The sequence below is a fragment of the Gracilinanus agilis genome, chromosome 1, assembly GCF_016433145.1.
Source record: "Gracilinanus agilis isolate LMUSP501 chromosome 1, AgileGrace, whole genome shotgun sequence".
Lineage (NCBI taxonomy): Eukaryota > Metazoa > Chordata > Mammalia > Didelphimorphia > Didelphidae > Gracilinanus > Gracilinanus agilis.
This window is the reverse complement of record NC_058130.1, coordinates 113,438,123-113,461,151: the sequence shown is the minus strand read 5'-3', so window position 1 is coordinate 113,461,151 and position 23,029 is coordinate 113,438,123. Positions and strand designations below refer to the sequence as shown.

At 34.7% G+C, this 23,029-nt stretch overlaps 1 protein-coding gene across 1 annotated transcript in view; it reads left to right on the top strand.

Moving 5' to 3' along the window:
* The window catches only part of CCDC171 (coiled-coil domain containing 171), a 508,587-nt gene that overhangs the window by 148,757 nt on the left and 336,801 nt on the right, over positions 1-23,029 (top strand). Inside the window, exon 8 of the mRNA XM_044685358.1 lies at positions 563-723. Within this exon, the coding sequence (XP_044541293.1) occupies positions 563-723 (161 nt within the window). The remainder of the gene's footprint in view (positions 1-562; positions 724-23,029) is intronic.

The following is a 23,029-nucleotide window of genomic DNA, read 5'->3' as shown; positions in this document are numbered from 1 at the left end:
TTTCCTTTTTTCTGATGATATTGTTATAGTCAATTAAAATTGTCACCCTAAAATTTTTAGCAGCCTATTTTTAAGTTTAAAAATATTATTCTACCCTTTCCCTTTACAAGTGCAAAGTAATGGCTTTTAACAGTTGAGATTTTTTAACTCAACTTCAGAAATTTCTTCAGGTGTTTGTAAGAGAGATACTGTGCCATTTTGTTGTTGACAAACCATTTTATATTCTCCTGATATAGAAAAGAAATATTAGACTGTATTAGTACATTAACATTAAAATCTGTTAGACTGGGACATTAACAGAAGCAGTAGGACTCTGGCTTTTTACTTCTGTGTCGTGCACTTGTCACTATCATTATTATAATACTAGTAATGATAACATTAAACCAAATACAAATAGAATTGAACAAGAAGCTATATTCTGCTTATTTTTCCTTTTGAAAATAAAGCAGAAAGCAAGGTGCTTTTGGATCAGTAATAACTTAAGGTTGACAAATTATTCTGCACAATTTGATTTTGATGATAGTTTTTCTTAGTGCATTAATCCCTTTTTTTTTTCTGGTAGTTACGGATCCGAGACCTTGAAGGAGCTTTGCAAGTAGAAAAGGCGAGCCAAGCAGAAGCTGTGGCTGATTTGGAAATGATCAAGAATGAGTTCAAAGAAGTTGAAAGTGCATATGAGCGAGAAAAACACAATTCTCAAGAGACTTTTGCAAAACTAAAACAGTATGTTATTTCACAGTAACATTTTAAAAATTATTTATTTTAATATTTAATGATTTTATGAAACATGCAGAAGTCCAATTGTGTAGTCTTCCCTGAGAAAGTTCCCATTAATGTTGATGGAGGAATCTATGAACACAGGCTTTATAAATCAGACCAATAGCTGACTACTGACTCCTACTGTCAGATGTGGTGTTATTTTTTGATGTTCATTTGTCATCTAATCAAGATGTAATTTTATGCCTCACATTCATTTTTTGGATATATTCTGTTAAATACACTGAATATTCTTTTGGAAAAGTAGCACATTAAACATTTGCTAGAGTAGAAATCAAATATTTTTGAAGCTTACTTTAAACAGTATATTTGACTCCCATAAATCTTTTTTAAAAAATTAATTTATTTTATTTAGAATATTTTCCTATGATTACATGATTCATGTTCTTCTCCCCTACCTCCCCCCCCCAGTAGCTGACACGCAATTCCACTAGGTTTTACATGTATCATTGCTCGAGACCTATTTCCATATTATTCCATATTTCTTTTCTCCCCATGTATGCCTCTTTCCCTTTAAGAGAGTTTTTCTTAATCTCTCCCTTTTTCTCTTTAAGAGGCAAGGGAGCAAAAAAAAAGATTTCTGAGTAAGAGCCCCCCTGCTGTGCAGACTGTCAGTTGATGATAGGAGGGTGTGGCTGAGTTGCTGGCAGTTGAAAGGGTCTTTGGGTTCCCTGGAGAGCAAAGGTGTCTCTGAGACAAACTGGCAGTTGGAAAAATAATGACAGTGGTTAAAGAGAAACAGATTTAAAGAAGTGGAAGGAGATTAATGGTTATTGACTAATGGTTATTGATAAGTAGTTAGATAGTGGGTATATTCTTAGATAGACAGAGTAGGTAGATAGGCTGGGCTTGGCCTGGCAGAAGATTCTGCCCTCGAAAGCAGAAAGATTTAGGGTGTTTTTTAGAAATTTTAGTTATAATTGGGACCTTAGGTATAGGTATAAGAGTTCTCTCATTTTCCTCTTTTCTATTTCCTATCTGTTCTTTCCTAAAAAATAAACTTAAGTGTTTTATGTTTTACCAAATTGCTCTCCTATCTTTTGTTCAAACTCCTACCCCCCAAATTTTAACCCTTCAATCCTGTCCCTTGATTTTTTTGGGGTGGCTATTCATCTATTCTTTTTCATTTCCTACTTCTTTCTGGTTATATTCCTTTTCATTGTTCTAATAGTGATTAAGTTCTTAAGTATCTTAATTACTTCAAGTATTTTGTCTACTTTTGTATACTTTAAATCCCTTAAGTTTCTCAAGTATCATAAGTATTTTAAGTATTTAAATGATCACCTTACTAGCTATAAATGTAAGTTTTCACTTTTATCTTTTTGTTTTCCTGAGTGTTGAATTTGCTCATAAAATTTTCTTTTTAGCTTTGGTTTTATGGTCAGGAGAGTCTGAAAAAAAGATTATTTTTTCATTTTTCATTTTGCAAAATAATCTTATTAAACCATATTAATGCCATTTCCATGGACTAGGAGCACCATTGTCATTCTGTTAGCACCATCATATTTGCCAAAAGCATTGTGCTGATTGAAATTGTCTTACTTTGTATTATGTTAGACACCATAATTATTTTTGTTATGCCTTTTACTCTGTAACCTGTTATATATGTCTCTCTTTCTTTATATTCCTCATTCTTTAGAGTTCATTAATATTCCATTACCTTCCACTTGCATTAGTGTATTTAATCATTCTCTAATAATGGTCACATATTTTCTTCCCATTTTTTATCATTACAAATAATGTTATGAATATTTTTCTTCAAACTGTTTTTTTAATTAACCTATTTGGAATACAATCCAAAAGTTGGAATGCTGAATCAGAGGATGTAAACATTTTTGTACCTTTTGTTATATTATTGCTAGAACTAAGTCTATTAGTGAATTACTGTGTCAATTTCCAAATACCTAACCATCGTTGACTTATCTTTAACTTTTACCAGTTTTTACCATTGAAGTTGGTGTTAGGGCTTCTCCCAATCAAGGACCCCTCTGGAGGCTAAGGTAGTCAGCCTTCTTCACTTACCACGTGTAGTTCTAAGGGAAAGATCTAAAAACAGTCTCACTAAGGTCTCAGGGTCTCAGGACCAGAGCTCCTCCAGGTCCAAGTCACCAACAAGAAGAGGAGCTACAGGAAGTTTTCACTCTCTTTTAAAGGGGCTTCTTTTGTATCACTTCCTGTGTCTTCCTCTTAGTTTACCTGTCCAATCACAACAGATGCTTTTCTTAGGACTGCCCAGGGGGCAGTCAGTCAATTCTGATTCATCACCTAATCTTGCACAGGTGAGTCACAGACTTCCCACTTGAGAATTAAGTGGGGTTGTTTACATTTTTTGTGATTAGATTTGAGAATAATGGGCAAGATAGATTTAATCTCATTATCACAACTTGTTTTAAGTTGCATTTTCCTAATTATTAGAGACTTTTGATGCCCTTTCAAGTTGTTATATTTTGTCTTCTTTTGAGAAATGCTTGTTTATATCCTTAGAATATATTTTTCTTAAAATGGCCCTTAGCTTTATAAAGAACCTTAGAGTTCTTTATAGCTTGTGGATATCTGGCTTATTTCCTTTGTATTGGCAATTTAAACATTTTTCCATATCTAGTTTGGGAGAGATTTCTATTCTAAATATTGATGGTGTGATTGTAAAATATTTAGATTTGTTATCTTTTTGGAATTTATATTATCATGTCTAATGCCATTTTCCACCAAACTGCTTTACTGTTTTGAATTTCAAGATAGCTCAGTGAATAGAATACTACAAAATCAGGTCCAGAATTAGGTAGATCTGAGTTCTCTTGTATGGCTTTGTGTCTTTTCTAGCTGTGTTACTTTGAGCAAGCCACTTAATCTCTCTTCTTTTGTTCCCTCATCTGTGAAATGGGGATAGTATTGGCAGGTAACTCCCATGGTTGTTTTTGTAAATACACTCAATACCTGACATATCGTAGGCTTTCTATAAATGCTAGCTTTTATTATCATGATTTTAGAGTTTTATTTTACTTAAATAACGTAGTTCTTTTCCATTAAGTTGCACTCTTTGCTTTATAGAACACTATTCTGCTATGTGCATTAGATTATTATTATTTTTAAAAACCCTTACCTTATGTCTTAGAATCAATACTGTGTATTGGTTCTAAGGCGGAAGAGCAGTAAGGTCTAGGCAATGGGGGTTAAGTGACTTGCCTAGGGTCACACAGCTGGGAAGTATCTGAGGCCAGATTTGCTAGGACCTCATGTCTCTAGGTCTGGCCCTCAATCCACTGAGCCACCCAACTGCCCCTGTGCATTAGATTCTTAATTTTGCTTACTTAATCTGTTTTCCTGATCAGCTTTAATGTGAGTCTGTGAGCATATCACTATAGTTACTTATTCCAATGATGTACATTATAATCTATTCACAATTCCTCCTGTGTGACACTTGTTCCTGACATCGCATAAATTTGCCACAGGGTTCTACTCGGTATGTTTGAAGCTCTGCTCTAGTTCTTTCTGAACATTATATACGATACCAATGTAGTATGGAGGCTGTCTTTCTGTTGTATCTTTTACTCTTATTCTGTTAACTGGTGTGTTTGGGGAGGACTAGTGTCTTTGATGTTAGACTTACCTAGCTTCTTTTAGGGCTGTTTATTCATCTTTGGTGTCCATTATTCACCCAATTCTTAACTGTGGCTCTAAGAAACTATATAGCATGTGTAGTGGTCACACCAGAGCAAAACTGTCTTGGCAAATGGGCTAAACCACTTTGAGAGTAAGTAACAGGCCTCAAATCCATTAATGAGTTAGGGGAAAGTCTATCCTAAGCATGAGAAGACTTTTTCCAGTGGAATGGGATTGAGAACAGTTTGTTCCAAAAGTCCTGAAGGTGGCTGAAGCAGGTGGGCTGTGGAGCATTTTGAGGTTGGTCAAACATGGAAGATGTCAAGATGTCATTGCATCTCAGGCCATCACCTGTCATCATGACTTTTGTCTTGCCATTAGACTTTGATGACTGAAAGAGAGTGAGGCTGTTGATGTTGGGCAACTCATTGTAATATCATAGGTTTTCTTTGAAAACAAAGGATGAACAACAACTACATTACTAGTTCACCTCTGTTTATAACCCTAGAACTTATAATTTTTACTATTTATTTTGATTAAATTGTTGCTATTATTCTGTAGTATACCACACCACTCATTTTAGATATTTATTGCTATGTAATATCATATTAAGAATGTTAATATGAAAAAGCTAGATTTTTGTTTCAGGGAGAAACTTGGGGTCACTGTAAGCATGTACTATATAATCTTCAGGCTGAATCTAGCCTATTCTCTTCCTTCTGTTTTGTTCTTTGCTTGTTGTTCTTCTTCATTGTCTACCCAAACATGAGCTACTGAAATAGCTCAAAGAGCTTTTAAATTCCAGCTCTTATATCTAAGGCCAGGAATTGGCAAACTGTGGCCCAGGGACCAAATCCTGCTTGCTGTCTTTTTTTGTATGACCTGTGAGTTAAGAATTTTATTTATGTTTTTAAATACAAAAACCATTCTTAGCTAAAGGACACTGCAGGAACAGATGGTAGTCAAGATTTGGTCCTCATGCTATAGCTTACTGAATCCTTAGACTAGCTGACAAACATTCTTAATCGACTTGATTTTTTTCTCTATGAATTGTTAGATTGAATTTTGTCAAGTGATTCACTATTTTTAGGGCATTTTGACATGGAAAAATCCTTTTTGAAATGGCAAAACATGTTTGGTTAAATATGTATATCCTTGTTTTATGTCTTGCTTTATATTAATTTCAGAAAATGGAAGTAATTTATTATTGTTGTTAATCAGGGAATTTTGTGTAATCTTAATGGCGGAAATCTTGTTACAGGAGTTTTATGACTTCTTTTACTTGACTGGAACAAATCATTTTTCTGTTAAATAAACATAGTGTAATATTATATTTTCTGCCATTTAAAAGGCATTTGTGTGGCTGCAAAGATATATTCTTCTATATCATATTATTCCCAATTGCTTAGCTCTTTTCTTATCTTTTCACCAAAGATGTCTTTGATCTCCTTTTCCTCCTAATCTTCTCTATCACAAAATAACTAATATAGAAAAATGTTTTGCATGAGTGCATGTGTAAAATCTTTTATCAAATTGTTTACCATCTTATGGAGGGACAAGTGAGAAGAAATGAGGGAGGATTGAAGGGGAAGAATTTTGAAATTAATAGTGCTAAAATTGTTTTTTCATGTAATGGGAAAAATAGTTCATATACAATGACAATTAAAACTGAAGAATATTTTGCTATAGAAGCATTGATTGATCTTTTCCTTTTTTTTTCTAACATTAATTTTCATCTTTAAGTGTTTTGGAGATGGTCTCAATTGGTTGTCATAAAGTCTCATGCAGACTCATTTTTATTACTATCTTATGATGGAATATTATTTACAATCTTATGTTGGAAGCTATCCAACAGCTCCAGGGCTCTGGGAGGTTATGGTTTAGGTGAAAAAAAGAATGAAGCTCATACTGGGGGCTGTCCGTTAGCTCATGGCTGCTCTAAAAAGCCTCTGAGCTTTCTTTATTTATATCATTTTCCAAAGAATCCTTTCTCACAAAGCATAATGGGGTTTTACAGATGTGCAGATATGCCAAAGTTACAGAATTACATCATTATTGGTATATGGTTTTTACAAAGAATTTTCTCATGAAGATCATGCCCAGATGAGAAAAAGTCCCAAGGTTAAAAATGAGCCTCACTTTATCTTAAAGTGGAATTTTGCCTCAGGCAGCCACTCCATGACCTTGGGACGTCTGGAGCAGTAAGAGATATATACCCACAGCTGTAACTGTTCTCTGCTGAGTGAAAAAAGGCTGTTAACTCATTAAGTGCTGGTACTTAGAGGCTTTCTATAAAACTCAAGACTATCCTAAAATTTAAATTAATATGTTTTCAATAATAAAAGGAGCCACAGAGAGGGGTCAAAGGTTTTGGATAGGCCATCCATTCTGTGATCTGATTTTCAGGTCACAAAACGCAGCTTAGACACTTTGCAAAGTACACTGGTCCTGATGGGGTCTGTAGATTCTGCTAAAAGACCATATTTCTCTGAGTGGCTTCCAACAATCTTACACTGCTCTTCCCTGAAAGATTTTGTAGATGTGTTAATATTTTTTATTGAAATTGCAAATGCTTGAAAACAAGCTTATGCATTTGATATTATTAAGGCCCTTTTATCCTCATTTTAATGACGATTGTTCTATATTTCTTTTTTAAATTAAAAACATTTAATTTATTTAGAATATTTTTCCATGGTTACATGATTCACAATTTTTCTGATCCCTTTTTCCTACCCCCTCCCAGAGCTGATAAGCAGTTCCACTGGGTTATACATGTATCATTGTTCAGAACCTATTTCCATTTTATTCATATTTGCAAGAGTGAACTTTTAACATCAAAACCCCAGTCACATTCCCCTTGAACCATGTGATGGATCATATGTTTTTCTTTTGTGTTTCTGCTCCCACAGTTCTTTTTCTGGATGTGGATAGTGTTCTTTCTCATAAATTCCTCTGGATTATACTGTGTCATTGCATTGCTGCTAATAGAAAAGTCTATTATACTCGATTGTGCTACAATATATCAATCTCTGTGTACAGTGTTTTCCTGTTTTTTTTTTTTTCTCTGTATCAATTCCTGGAGGTCTTTCCAGTTCACATGGAATTCCTCCAGTTCATTATTCCTTTTAGCACAATAGTATTCCGTTACTAACAGATACCACAATTTATTCAGCCATTTCCCAATCGATGGACACCCTGCCTCATTTTCCAGTTTTTTGCCACCAAAAAGAGTGTGGCTATAAATATTTTTGTATAAGTCTTTTTTTCTTTTCCCTTTGGGGTACAAACCCAGTAGTGGTATGGCTGGATCAAAGGACAGGCATTCTTTTAAAAGTCCTTTGGGCATCGTTCCAAATTGCCTTCCAGAATGGTTGGATTAACTCATAACTCCACCAGCAGTGTATATTCTATATTTCTTGAATGAGCAGATTATTTATATTAATGTCTTTTCATTTATTCAGTTACGACTCAAGTTTTTAAATGTTTGTTCACAATATTTCAGGTTGGAGGAGGTATTTTAGGTACATTATATATTTTTTCTATTATTCTATTTTGCTATTGATCCTGAACTTGGGCTTATTGTGTTGCTTTATAAGTGTACTGTCTGATTTGGAAATGAATTCCATGTCAGCAATCTCTTTTTTCTTCTGTGTTGAGTCAATCAGTTTATTTTTTGTACATGATGTTTTTTATTGGTCACTATTTCTAAGGCCTTTTGAAACTATTTAGCATATATCATGATATTTCTTTTAAAGACTTTGGAGTAGTCTATATGTTTCTTATTTCTTAATTATCAGTCATATTTTCCCAAAATTTTCCAACATCTTTCAGTATGTTAACCTTGTAGTGGTGGCAAAAGCATTAGAAGTTTTACTGAGCTCTTTCTATACTATCTATTCTTTTTCATTTTTTGCAGCTTTGTTTGGTGTACAAGCTGTATTTTTTAAAAACATGGTAGTTCTTTTTATTCATGTTTATCCATGACTTTGGTATAGTATATTCTTGATGGATTATTGATAACTTTGACAATTAATACCTTATAGTGTAATCTGAGATTTATTTTAAAGCATTTACTGTGTCCCTCTTACTTGAGTCATTATTTTAACTTTGGTTTTTTTTTCTTTAAAATTTGGTTCTTATTTTTTCTAGTTCTATAAAATTTCCTATTAGAACCTTGTTTGCTATAGTGTTAGATTTGTAGATTAATCTGGTTAGGGTATTATGAAGGGCCAAATAAGAACATTGGATACTCTTCTGATTACTGTTGTTCCTTTATTTACCTTAAAAACTGCTTAGTATATGTATTTCTAAATGTCTGTTTTACTTATTGTTAGATTATTCTGATAGAGTTAAATATTGCTATTTCAATCATTTCTTTTTAAAAATTATACATTGCATTAATTTTATATTTCAAAATAAGCTTTGATTGATGTCTTTTTGTTTTTCATATCATCATAGTTTTCCTTAGTATCTCTTCTCCTACCTCTCTTAGAGAGCCATCTCATATATCAAAAAGTGTTTTTTTAAGACAAAAAACATTTTCCTCCATTTTTTAAGAGGAAAAAATTAAGTCAATTCATCATTATATTGAAGAAGTATGATAATGTGTAATATGCAATACCTGTAGCCCTTTTACAAAATTCTGTAAAGAGGTGAGTTGGGAGCTTCCTCTTATATGTCTCCTTTTGAGGCACGGTTGTAATTAAAAATGTTGAAAAATTCACTTTTAATTATGTGTTTTTTTTTTACATTGTTGAGATCATTGTGTTTGTTTTTTTCTTGGTTATATATACTTTGCTTTGTATTAATTCATGTTGATCTTTCCTTGGTTCTCTGTATTAATCACATTCTTTTTTCTTTTATTGTACAGCAATATTCCATTGCATTCATATAGGACATTTTTTTTTAGTCATTACCCAAATGATGAATATTTACTGTTTCCAGTCTTTGTTCTTACAAGAAAGTCCTGCTTAGTTTATTTGGGACTTTTTTCTTCCCAGGGGATTCCCTGATATATTTTATTTTGAAAAGGCAATAACTTTCTTATCAACTACTCTTGCTTCTTTCCCTGTAGTACCATCAAGATAAGAGATTCAGAAAAATAAAAGTCATTCTTAGGAAATGAACATCTCTTTAAGATGATCATGTCAAAAATGGGATTTACATTTTTGGACTAGAACTTAACAGTCAGGAATGACAGATTCCTGGTCAAGAACATGGGAGATGAATGGCAAAGTTTAAGTTCTAATTCTTGGGCTTTTTTACACCTCTGCTTCAACTGTTTTTTTTTTTTCCCTACAGATGCCTTCACCCCTCTGACCAGTCCCCTGCTCCCACTGATGAATTCTTATAAAAACCTACATTTGAGGAAGCATTTGGACCAATTATAAATTACTTCTTTTTTAACACTTCTATAGACCCATTGGATTTTTTCCTCTTTAGCCTCTGCTATTCAGCTCCCTTTAATATATCTCAGCTTCCCTAATTAGAATATAAGATCCTTAAGGGTAGAGGCTGTGCTTATTTTTGTTTATATTTATATTCTAAGTGCTTAGCATAGTGTCTGACATATAGTGTAAGCTTTTGATAAGTTCTTTATCTCTCTCTCTCTCTCTCTCTCTCTCTCTCTCTCTCTCTCTCTCTCTCTCTCTATCTATCTATCTATCTATCTATCTATCAGTACTGACCCTGGAGTCAAAGGAACTGGATATGTATCCCACCAATATTTGCTTCCTATATTACCTTGGTGAAATCACTTATTCTCCTTGGGCACTATGTGTTAAAAATAATGAGGAGGGCCTCTGAGGTTCCTTTAAGCTTTAGATCTTTGATCTAATGACTTAACAAAGAGTGTTAAGATGTCTTTGTTACTTGATGTCTAAGAAATCAAATCAGGATGTTAAATTGGAAAAGAAGAAGAATATAAGTGAAAGCTGCTTATGTGTATTCCCCAAGTAGTGTACCATTGAAGCTGTCCACCGACTTCACAAAGGTTCCTAGTGGGTTGACATTCAGAAAGGGGAACCAGGGACTGAGAGAAAAATGGGTTACAGGTTAAGGACTAATGGAAAGAGAACATAAGGTGAGAATAAAGATACACAGTCAAAGAAAGTTCCAACATAAGGTAGTCAGACAGAGAGTAAGCTCTGGTGGAGAAGAACTTTACTGGGATGAAGCTTTGATGGTCCAGAGCTTTGGTGGTCAAAAGCTTCCATTGTTAAGAGCTTAACCCTTAGGGATATACTGCTATTTTATTGGAGTTAAAACTGTATAGGGGGAAGGGAAAATGATAATTAGACAAGTGGTCTGATACATTAATATTATGAGGTAATCATCAGGAGATACAAACTGCTGGGTCCTACAACCTTTGAAGGAGCTAATGCCCAGATCAGGAGTTCATATAGCCTAAGTCATTTAAGTTTGATTGATTCATATGCTAATTGATTGTTTTTGGTAAAATAAGGAGATTGAGATAACTGACCAGTCTTCTGGAGTGTAGCCTTAGGGAAGTGCTAGGCATTTGGCCAGGTCTAGGTTCAATTTAACTCTAGGTTACAGAAACCAATTATAAGCAATACAAGAGTCAGCTTTTTAAATAATATCAAGATTAATATATATCTGGCTCCTACAACCATGCAGTCTGTAGTAAACTTTTATAGTTATAGCATAGAAAGAAGAGCAATAGAGATACCTAATTTTTCCTAGAAAGCAAAATCCCCAAAGAAAAGTCTAAATCCGTGATTCCCAAAGTGGGTGCTACTGCCCCCTGGTGGGTGCTGCAGCGATCCAGGGAGGCAGTGATGGCCACAGGTGCATTTATCTTTCCTATTACTTGCTATTGAAATTAAAAAAAATTAATATCCAGGGGGCTAAGTAATATTTTTTCTGGAAAGGGTGCGGTAGGCCAAAAAAGTTTGGGAACCACTGGTCTAAATCAAACCCATGACCTTTGAGAACTAGATATAAATGCAGAGTATGTGAAACAATTAAAATTGACTAGAGACCCTAAAATAAGGAGGTTTATTTAATTTCATATGTATTACTAAAACTCATGATTGGATTATGGCTATAAGATGGTATAAGTTATTCAAAAGAAGGTAAAGTAAAATGGAATTGAGTCAGTTTGCAATGGTATTATATAGTCAGAAGATATACTGATGTCAAGTCATAAAGGAACCAGTTTGGAAAAGCATAGTGAAGCATATTTATATAGAAATCAATAGAAGCAGAAACAGAAGTAATATTATATTGGAATATGTTACAGACCACCTGGACAGAAAGAGGAGATAGATGAACAGTTCAAGAAAGAGATCAAAAGCCAGGCATGGAGACATAATATGGTAGGGGGATTTTAATTATCTAGACATTTACTGGAGCTTTCTCTCTGCCAAAACAGAACAGCTAAGAATTTCTTGATTTTACGTAATGCTAATTTCACTCTTCAAAAAATGAAGGAATTGGCAATGAGAAATTCTGTTCTGGATAAGATCTTGGGAAAGAATGACCATGCCATGTTGCAATTTATAATAGTGAAGTAGAGGAGTTCTGGGCATATTCTGAATTGCATGTGGTAGAGCAGATTTTAAAGGCTTAAGAAAGCATGGGTAGGATAATCCCATGGCCCAAATTCTGGCAGAGGAACTGAGCTCAGAGTGATGATAATTGTCAAGAATGGAATTCCACATCTATCAGGAATAGAATTCTTATGGCCAGGAAAAAATGGGAATTGTCACAAGCAACTAATGGTGTGGTGGCAAAAGTAACTTACAACCCAATTTGCTTAGCTGAATTTAATGGAAATGGATGTAATCCCAGATGATAGAAAATGGCTACAGGAACATTTGTTGTCTTGTGAGAATGTGTTAGAAATGCAAAGAAAGCTAAGGATGAGGAAAACAAAACCTTTAAAATCTATGTTCAGGATAAAAAGAAATTTTTGTGATTGTTACCTGGGATGGGAGAGATGATAGCTGACAAGGGATGAAAGACTGAGTTATGCTATTCCTATGTTGCTTCTCTTTTTTTCTTCTAGTAAGAAATATTTTTGACTGTAGAAGAAGACAGCGATGACAAATAGGTGGTTTATATTTGTGTTAACTATGGGAAAAGTCAAGAAGTAGAGCACCTACCTGTTCTCTATTAGTTCAAGTTTCCTGGCCCAAATGAACCACATTTTCAGATATTGAAAGACCTGTGAGCCACAAGTGCTGAGCTACTGCTAGTAATCTTTCAGAGTTGGTAGAGTATGAGGGTGTTCAGATGAGGACAAATGTGATTTTCAAAAAAAAAGAAAGTGAATGGAGCTTTAAAACCATAGGCCTATGAGCTTTACTTTCATTAGTGGTGAAGTTCTAGGATTAAAGGGTTAAAATTAATGAAAATCTAAAAAGGAAAGGATAATCAAGAACCAACATGGCTTCATCCAGAATAAGTTATTCTAGATTAACATTTAATTTTCTTTTGGGGATATTGTTAAGAAATTTCGAGCAGGTCATGGGAATAATAGAGACACAATTTAAGTCTTTAATGACTATTGTATACAAAATGGAGAGATATGGGTGAGATGACAATATACCTAGTGGGATTTAAAATTGTGTGAATGACTAGATCCAAAGAATACTCTTTAATGATTTGATGTCAATTTATAAGGAGCATGGTGTATTCATGACTTGTTCCATTTAACATTGTTAGCAGTTATTTGACTATAGGTATTTTGCTATATTTAACAACTTTACAGATATGACAAAGATGGTCAGTGTAGTAAACTCTAAAGGTGATAGCATCATGATCCAAAAATGATTTTGACAGGTGTAAACAGTGGGATGAATCAAATAAGATGAAATTTAACAAATACAAAGTTGTATATTTGGGTTCAAAAAATACTAACTTCACAAGTACAAGATTGGAAAGGGCATGGCTAAATAATAGTTTACATAAAAAACTTAGCATTTAATAGAATATAATCTCATGACTCAGTAGCAAAGATATGACAGCCAAGAAAGCCAATGCATTCTTAGGATTCATGAAGAGGGGCATAGTGTCTACTACGTGTAAATTTTTGTCACACTGTATCCTTCTTTTCTCAGACCACATCTGGACAAAAAATCTAGACGCTAACAAGTTCTACATTGTTCTGAGTAAGGTAGTCAGGATTTGAAGGGCCTTTAAGTTCATGACTTCTGAATACAGACAGAGGAAGTGGCAGAGTATAGCTTGAGGAAGAGAGGTCTTAGTAGGGATATGTTATTCCTCAAATATTTGAAGGATTATTTCAGAGAAGATGGATTAGATGTGTTTTAGTTGGTCCCAGGAAGGCAGATTTAGGAAAAATAGATAGAAGTTATAAAATTATAGTTTTAGGATTGATGTTAAAGGAATTAAAAAAAAATTGGAACTATAAAAAAATAGAATAGGATGATTTGTGAATTAGTGAGCTCCCCCTAGCTGCAGGGTTTCAGGCAAAGGTTGGACAATTATTTCATATGTATATTGTAGCAGCCATTATTATTCAGATATAAGTTGAGTTATATAGTCTTGGAAGATCCTTGCAACTCTGAGATTCTGTGATTTTCTTTAAAAAAATTAAAACTCAATCGACAAATGGTCAAGGAATAGGAATAGGCAGTTTTCACATGATGAAATCAAAACTATCATTAAGTACATGAAAAAGTGTTCTAAATCCCTCCTCATTAGAGAAATGCAAGTTAAAACAACTCTGAGATACCATTTCATACCCAGTAGATTGGACTATATAGCAGCAAAGGAAAGTGGTAAATGTTGGAAAGAACGTGGCAAAATTGGGACACTAATGCATTGCTGGTGGAGTTGTGAATTGGTCAAACCATTCTGGAGGGTAATTTGGAATTATGCACAAAGGGCTTTACAGCCATACTACTGTTGTGTTTGTTCTCCAAAGATATCATAAGGAAAAAGACTTGTACAAAAATATTTATAGCCGTGCTCTTTGTGGTGGCAAAAAATTGGAAAATGAGGGGGTGTCCATCAATTGGGGAATGGCTGAACAAATTGTGATATCTGCTGGTGATGGAATACTATTGTGCTGAAAGAAATAACGAACTGGAGGAATTCCATATGAACTGGAAAGACCTCCAAGAATTGATGCAGAGCAAAAGGAGAAGAACCAGGAGAACATTGTACACAGAGACGGATAGAATAATATATATAGAATAATATCGGGACAATAGAATGTAATAGACCTCTCTGCCAGCAGCAATGCAGTGATCCAGGACAATTCTGAGGGACTTATGAGAAAGAACGTTGTCTACTTCCTGAGAAAGAACTGTGAGAGCAGAAACGCAGAAGAAAAATATGTCATTGATCACATATTTCGATATGGATATGATTAGGGTTTTGATGTTAAAGGATCACTCTACTGCAAATATGAAAAACATAGAAATAGGCCTTGAACAATGATACATGGATAACTCAGTGGAACTTCTTGTCAGTGTCAGGATGGGGAAGGAAAGTGTGTGTGTGTGTGTAATCATGAATCATGGAACCATGAAAACATATTCTAAATTAAAAAAAATTAAAAATAATAATATATTTAACTCTTAACACTCAAAGCTTACTGTTTCCTAACTGAAAGGAAATAATTATGTTTTAACACAGATAGCTAGTGCTAGTCCTGTGTTAGGGCCAGTGATCCTAAAGCCACTCTAAGATGAAAAGATAGTTATTGGGTCCTCAACACATCTTAGAAGAGATGTGGAAAAGTCATTTCTTTGAAGAGATTATCATGCAATATAATAGGTTGCTGGAGAAGTTATATTGTCAGCTACAATGAGGGCGTAGACAAGATGGTGTCTCGAATTTGTTTGTTTAGTCTTCTTACACTGAGAACAATACCTTGCACAGACTAACTCCATGCCACATATTTGTGGATTATGTTAACAGTTGGAATTTTTCATGTTCCACAAACGATCCACTGTAAAACCTCCCTGCTCCATGAAATTAATTGAAATGTATACCATCTCAGTGTCTCTGAAGACATTTCATGACAATTAAAATTTGAAACTTGTTGATTGTTTAGGTTCTGATTAATTAGTTCTTCTCATGTCTGATGAATAGAAAATCCATACTTCCTGTTCCCTTAGTGATTGTGATTCTGAACTGCCTAATGCCTTGGTTAAGGCTGTTTACCTCTGCCCTCCTTCCTTTCCAGTCCTTATGCTTCTCTACCACCCTTTTTCATCATCCCCTTGAAATCCCCCTCTTTTAAGTTCCCCCTCATTTTAGAGCACTATTTATCCTTTGGTGCTCAATGAAACCTAGCTTTCTCCTCAGAATAACATACTTCAAGGCTGATGGTTCTCTTAAACTCTGACACATAGTACCAGGAAGAACAATTTTCATAGTCCTTATGCCTTAATGTCCATTTCAAACCTCTCCGGCTACCTCCACTTATTATTATCTGCTTCTCCTTTAAAGTTTGCTCTAATCTGTCTCTATATTTGTCACTATCATTTACTGAATTGTCAGTCATACACTTTCCCTTAGTATATTCAAGTATTTAGCTCACAATCTTTACTCCAACCTACCCTCCAGGTTGAAGACATGACCTTTGTTTCCAGAATACATCAACCAAGTTTAAAAGTAGTCTTACTTTAGGGATCTCCTCCTTGCCCCTGTCCTAATTGAATGTACTTCAGGTGGCAGAATTTCTGGTAATTGGTCTATTCAAATTTCAAGGAAAACTGATATAATTTATTAAAAATGTAGAGTCAGTTCAATCAATGATTATCTAAATGACCAAATGCCAAAAGGACAAGGAGATACATGTGAATAAAATAAAAACTGCATAGTATTTGAGGATCATTGGATAGGAGATTCACAAATTGTACAGTTTTAGGACTTTGAGAGAGCCCATATAGACACGAAAGGACAAATACAATTTTTTTTGGATGAATACAATTTAAGGGAAAATTGAGGAAAAGAATGAAGACAACTAAGAACCAGTCCTCCTTTTGGATGGTAGAGAAGGCCATCTCAATGCAGAAAATAAAAAGAATTGCTCTCATAGAACTCATTATGCTATTAAGCCTAACTGCAGAAATAATTTGCAGAAACTGCAAAAATGTTAAACTTGATGATGAAATTGAAATGCTAATGGACAAGCTCTAGACTCATTTTAAGAAAACCTTGTCTAGAAAGAATCAGCCAAGTATCCATGCAGCATTCTGTCTACTTCTTTCCTTTCCCTTAGGATAATGTAATAAAATCATCTATGATTTACCTAACAAGTGAGAGGATCCATAATTTAAGTTTTTCTGATACATATGGTGAGGGAGTGAGGCTATATTGGTTGGCTCTGGTTCCAAGTTATAGTTGATCACAAATATTAGCAGATTCTGTATTTAAGAATTTGCCTACATGTTAAAATTTATCTGCAACTCCAAAGTCGGTATTCACAGAACTTTTGTGGTGTTAGGAATTAAAATTTAGGGTTTGACAAAGTATATGAGAATTCTAAGATAATACTGTGGTTGCCAATTTAAAAATATTGTAGCTAAAGTCAAATTGGCTTTCAGTATCTTTATTTACAAAGAGGTGGAAAAAGTGAAAGTAGAGAAATGTAAAAGAGGCTAGAGTAAGAAGTCTAGCCTTTCACCCTAGATGTTGCTCTGGTCCCCGGCTTCAACCCAGGCAGGGCTCCTTAAATCCTCAGCTGGAAGACTCAGGGGTGAATTAAACAAGGGTTCAATCCACACAGCCTCCTCCAAGAAGGGGAGGCCTCTCCAGAACTAATCTCTCCAGAAGATGCTGTTTCAAATGGTCAACAGACATTCTACTGAAGTGTTGTCTCATGTTCCTAAGTGCAAGAAAGCTATGACGAGCCTTATAGAGAACACATAGGTCTTACATATGCTTCTTTGAGGCACGAATGATAATGCTGTTAGCTGTAAGTTCAATGTTAATGAATCAACAATATGGTACATCCAGAAAAAGGAAGAGAAAATTTACCAGTCTGTATGTGAGTTGTTCCAGAAAGTGCTAAAGTTAATGCTGTGACCAGATGCTCACAGGAACCTAATCTTGTATTTATTTCCCTTATGAGGATTGGTTCAATAATTGTTAATTCAAGTTTGTAGTAACTTTATAGATCATTCCTACCATGAGAATGAACTAATAGAAGGCATGGTTCAGAGAGTAAAATTTTGGGAAGCATATAGAGATAGGTGTGAAATTAAGGGCTCCCTTGCAGCTACTAATATAGAAATGAACAAACATTGAAATTGCTAGTACTATATCATTTCTCTTGGCTTCAAATATTTTTCCAGGAGAATTTTGTCAGGGTGACTATAGAATCCTATGTATATATTTAATGGGGAATGTTTATACTTCAGGTCTTGTTGTTCCTCATTTTTACCTATTTTGGGCCTGCTTTATAATTACTAATCATTAGTCAAAGAGAAATGTTTTTAAGATTTTTCAGAGCTCCTTTTAGATAAAATAATTTCTTTTGCCCACATCCAGTATTCTGTCTCTGCTCTATTTCTGTTCCTGCTTACCTGAAATGTATTCCCTCTTAATGTCTGAGTCTATGAATCCTTAGATTCCTTAAAGACTTATCACAGATACCACCTTTGTTAAAAAGCCTTTTTTGATAACTTTAGTTGTTGGTTTAATCTCTTCTTGAATTACATTGTATTTATTGTGTATAAGTATTCTGTTCCTCCAGTAGGAGGAATGCCAGTTTCTTGAGGGAAGGTAGTATTTTCAGATTTTGCATATATAGTGCTTATCATAATGCAGTAAACATTGTAGATATTTTAAAAATACTTAATTGTTGTATCATCTGGAATCAGGGTTGGCTATTGTATTTGACATGAATTCTGTGTTACCTTATCTTCCTTGACTATGCTTCTACACTTAATTTCTGTTTCCAAAAACTGGAACTCCCAAATGCTTGTTCTGGGTTTCTTATTGATGAGTATTCCCTGTATTGAGGCTGATTTCAGACGTACAGTACTACTTAACCATCTTCTCGCCTAGACCCATCTCTGAAAAAAAGTTATCAAACAATGCTATCAACAGGTTTCTCTTGGACATCACTCCTTTCTATATGTTGTATTCCTTTATTTTTTAAGTTCTTTGATACCCTAAACTGTCTTATTTGCATACATTTCTATCCCAAGTCTTAACAAAGTGCCTGACATATAGTAAGTGTTTAATGTATGGCTTTTCTTTCATTTCTTCATGTCTGTCTTTTCCATTTTTATTTTTTAATCTGAACATAACAAACACTAAATAAAATAGGCATTTATGTATACATTGCAGAATAGAGGATTATACATAGAGAAAACTATGAATCTATTATATAGAGCTTGCTTTTCTTTTTTTGTATATAATAGTTTTAGGATGTAACCCTCAAACTATCCTGCTTGTTTGTTAATCTTTCTGGTCATTCTTTTGTATTCTCATTTTGGGGAGAGTGGCAGGAGAAACACCTTATCCCTAATCTTCCTCCAGTTTACCTTACTCTCTAATGGAATAAAAGGAAAGCCAAATCATAATAATAAATGTGTACCATCAGGCATGACATGTTCTCATGTTGGCTCTAACCCAAAATGTATGTCTCATTGCACTTTTGGTACCTTACTTTTCTCTCAGGAAGAGGGTAGCACTGTTCATCATTCATCCTCTGGAATTGTGGTTGGTTACTATATTGATTATTGCTCTTTAGTCTTTCAAATTTGTTTGTCTTTATAATGTTCATGCTATTGTATAAATTGTTTTTCTGGTTCTTTGTACTTCATTGTACATTTTCCCCTATAATTCTTCCATGGTCTACCTCTTCTGTCACTTCTTATAGCATTAAAGTATTCTATAATGTTCATCTGCCACAATTTAATCAGCCATTCCTCAATTGATGGGCACCACCTCAGTTTCCAGTACTTTGACACTTACAAAATGGGCTGCTATAAATGTTCTTGTTACTTATGGGTCGTTTTCCTCCTTAACTGATTGCTGCTTTAGGGTATAGGCCTACTATATTATTTAATTAAAGGATATATATATAGTTTAGTCACTTTTTAAAAAAAACCCTTACCTTTCATCTTAGAATCAATACTGCATATTGGTTCTAAGGCAGAAGAGCAGTAAGACCTAGACAAGTGTTATATTAAAAGGAGATACTACTATCTATTGGATGTATATGTAGATGGAGTACAGAGAGAGGATAGGATGGCACTTCTCCTTTATAACAGTTGCCCAGGCAGGATCCTTTAGGTCAATGTATGTTATCCCTTCAGGACCCACCTGGGGTTAATTGATATTAATTATTGGGCTCTTCAGCTGAGGTAATGTTGGTAATCTGACTGTGTGACTCCCTTCCCAAATAAGTTTTGGAAACCAATTCAGGAAGGTACTTTAAAACTTTGGTTGTATTTGACACAGAAGGATAATGGTATGGGATAGAGGTAATGGGAGACCCTACTTTAAATTGAAAATAATGAATCTCTAACTGCAGGCACTGAAGGAATCAAGATGATAGCTTCTCTCTGGTAAAGCCTGGCCAGGGCTACACCAAGCAGGCAAACTGCTGTGAAATCTTCAGCTTCTTCTTCAGTAGATCTTAAGCCTAATCAGTTGTGATATCCACCCTTTATTCACCCTCTTCTTCTTCTCCTGCCCATTTCCCGGATCCCTCCCGGGCCCTGGGAAGCCTAGATGACTAAGATGATTGACTTCCTAATATGTAGGGGCAGCAGAATCAGAGATGGTGGCCTGATACAGGTTAATGATGATACAGGAAACACAGGAGGAGCTTGCAGGGTTGAGTTTGCAAGTCTCTATTTCCCCAAAGACCAGGATCTACTCATCTCAGGGACAGGTAAAAAGACCCCAGAACCTCTGCCAGGGTTCCCAATTGCCCTTTCCTGTGTCCGCATGCCTCTCTGGGAACATTCCGACATTCAACCGTTTCACCTGTCAATCACCGAGTGAACTTCAAGCTCCCAGAGATTCAATATAACACAAGTGATTCTCAAAGTGGGTGCTACAGCCCCCTGGTAGGTGCTGCAGTGATCCAGGGTGGGGCAGTGATGGCCACAGGTACATTTATCTTTCCTATTAATTGCTATTAAAATTTAAAAAATTAATTTCCAGGGGGTTAAGTAATATTTTTTCTAGAAAGGGGGCGGTAGACCAAAAAAGTTTGGGAACCACTGACCTAGACAATGGGGGTTAAGTGACTTGCCCAGGGTCACACACTCAGGAATTGTCTGAGGCCAGATTTGAACCCAGGACCTTCCATCTCTGGACCTCTTTCTCAATCCCCTGAGCCACCCAGTTTCCCCCTGGTTTAGTGACTTTTTATGGCATAGTTTCAAATTGCTTTTTGCAATGGCTAGATCAGTTCATTGTTCCAACAGTGCATTACTGTGTCTATTTTCCAGTCATCCCTCCAATATTTGCCATTTTACTTGTTGTTATCTTTGCCAATCTAAGGCTTATGAGGTTGAACCTCCGAGTTTGTATTTCTCTGATTATTAGTATTTTGAAGCATTTAAAAACATGATTATTGATAGCTTGAATTTCTTTCCTTAAAATAGCCTTTTATTATCATTTGACAATTTATTGGTGGGAAAATGGCTTGATCTTATATTTTTGCACAAGCCCTTTATTTATTTTGGAAATGAGATCTTTCTTAGGAAACTTTCTATAAAGATTTTCTCATTTATATATTTCCTTTTCTAATTTTGATTACATTGGTTTTATTTGTACAAAATCTCTTAAATTTTATGTAATCAGAGTTGTCCATTTTATTTTTAACCTCTATCTCTTGTTTGGTCATCAGTATCTCTTCTCTATCCATTGTTCCAAGAAATAATTTCTTCCTTGCTTTTTAAATTGGTTATGGTATGACTTTCCTCTAACCCAGTGATGGGCAAACTATGACCTGTGGGCCAGATGCAGCCCCCTGAAATGTTTTGTTTCAGCGGAGACATTATTCCTAATCTGATGAATACAATGAGTAGGATCCAACACAATGAAACTTTGAACAAGTTGCCTTAGAAACAGACTGATAGATGAACATTTCCTTTCCTTTGGCCCCCCTCTTTAAAAAGTTCGCCCATCACTGCTCTAACCCATAGATCCATTTGGAACTTATCTTGGTATATAATGTAAAATATTACTCTATATCTAATTTCATTCATTCTTGATTTTATATTATATAAACTCTATATAACCCTTTTAGTTCTACTTTTCTTTACTCCAAATCTGTTTGTATATCTTCCCTCATTTTTCTGAATTCTTCATATTCATTATTCAGTATGGTATAGTAATAATTTATACATTTATATATTATAGTATGTTTAATAATTTCCAAATTATTAGACATATTTTCAAATTTTATTATTAAAAATGTTAAGGGACACTTTTTCTGTCATTCTTCTCCTAAGTACTCCTAAATACTCCACAGTATTTTTTTTTAAATTTTAATCCCTTAACTTCTGTGTATTGACTTATAGGTGGAAGATTGGTAAGGGTGGGCAATGGGGGTCAAGTGACTTGCCCAGGGTCACACAGCTGGGAAGTGTCTGAGGCCATATTTGAACCTAGGACCTCCCATCTCTAGGCCTGGCTCTCAATCCACTGAGCTACTCAGATGCCCCAACCCACAGTATTTTTTAAGTTCATTTATCTTCCCAGCAATGTTTCAGGGTCTTAGGGCTACAAACACAAAAAATGAAACAATTCTGGCCTCAGGGAGCTTATATTATTCTATTAATGAAGAAAGCATTACATGCAAGTAAATAAAATATCTATATAGAAAATACAGAACAGTTGGAAGCGTGTACTAAGCATAGCTTAAGCTACCTTTAGGAGGTAGCTTATGAGGTGAGTTTTAAAGGAAGTAAAGGCTTCTAAGAAGCAGCATTGAGGAAGAAGTCCATCATAGATATATACAAAGCTATGTCATATGTGAGCAATAGCAGGTCGAAGAGTTTGGCTGGAATGTAATGTGTATGAGGCTTGGAAATATAGGCTGGAACTCTATTATGTCTTTATTTGTATCTTTAACGCTTTGTATTATGCCTCGAAATGGAAAGTGCTTAATAAATGTTTGTTGATTAATTTTATTTGAATCAGTTTTTAAACTTGCAACTAGAGAAATTTGTATTTTATTCATATAGCAATTAGGGATGTGTCATGATCAGACTTTTGCTTAACCAACTAAATTAATTGAAGGTAACTAGCAGACCTCAAAGGCTGAAGTGAGTTAGGGGAATGTCTACCTCAAGTATGAGAATAGTGAGTGGATGGATAAGAATTTTTCCCATTGATCATGAAGGTAACTGAAGCAGGCATTATAGAGTTCCTAGAACTTGGCCAGACAGTGAAGATGCCAAGATCATCAATTGCATTTTGGCTAATTGCCAGTTGTCTTGACTTTTGTCCTGCCATTGAACTTTGATAAAGCTGGAAGAGAGATTGAGACTGATGACTTTGTAAATCTCTGCCCCATTTAAATCCAAATTTACTCATAAATTGAGACATCACTTCATGACTTTGTTATTGGTATTCTTCAAAGGGAAGGATGAGCTAATTATCCCAGAATTTTTTCATTTCTTAACATGATTTATAGGATATTCTCTAAGTATTAAAATAAAAGTTGATTTAA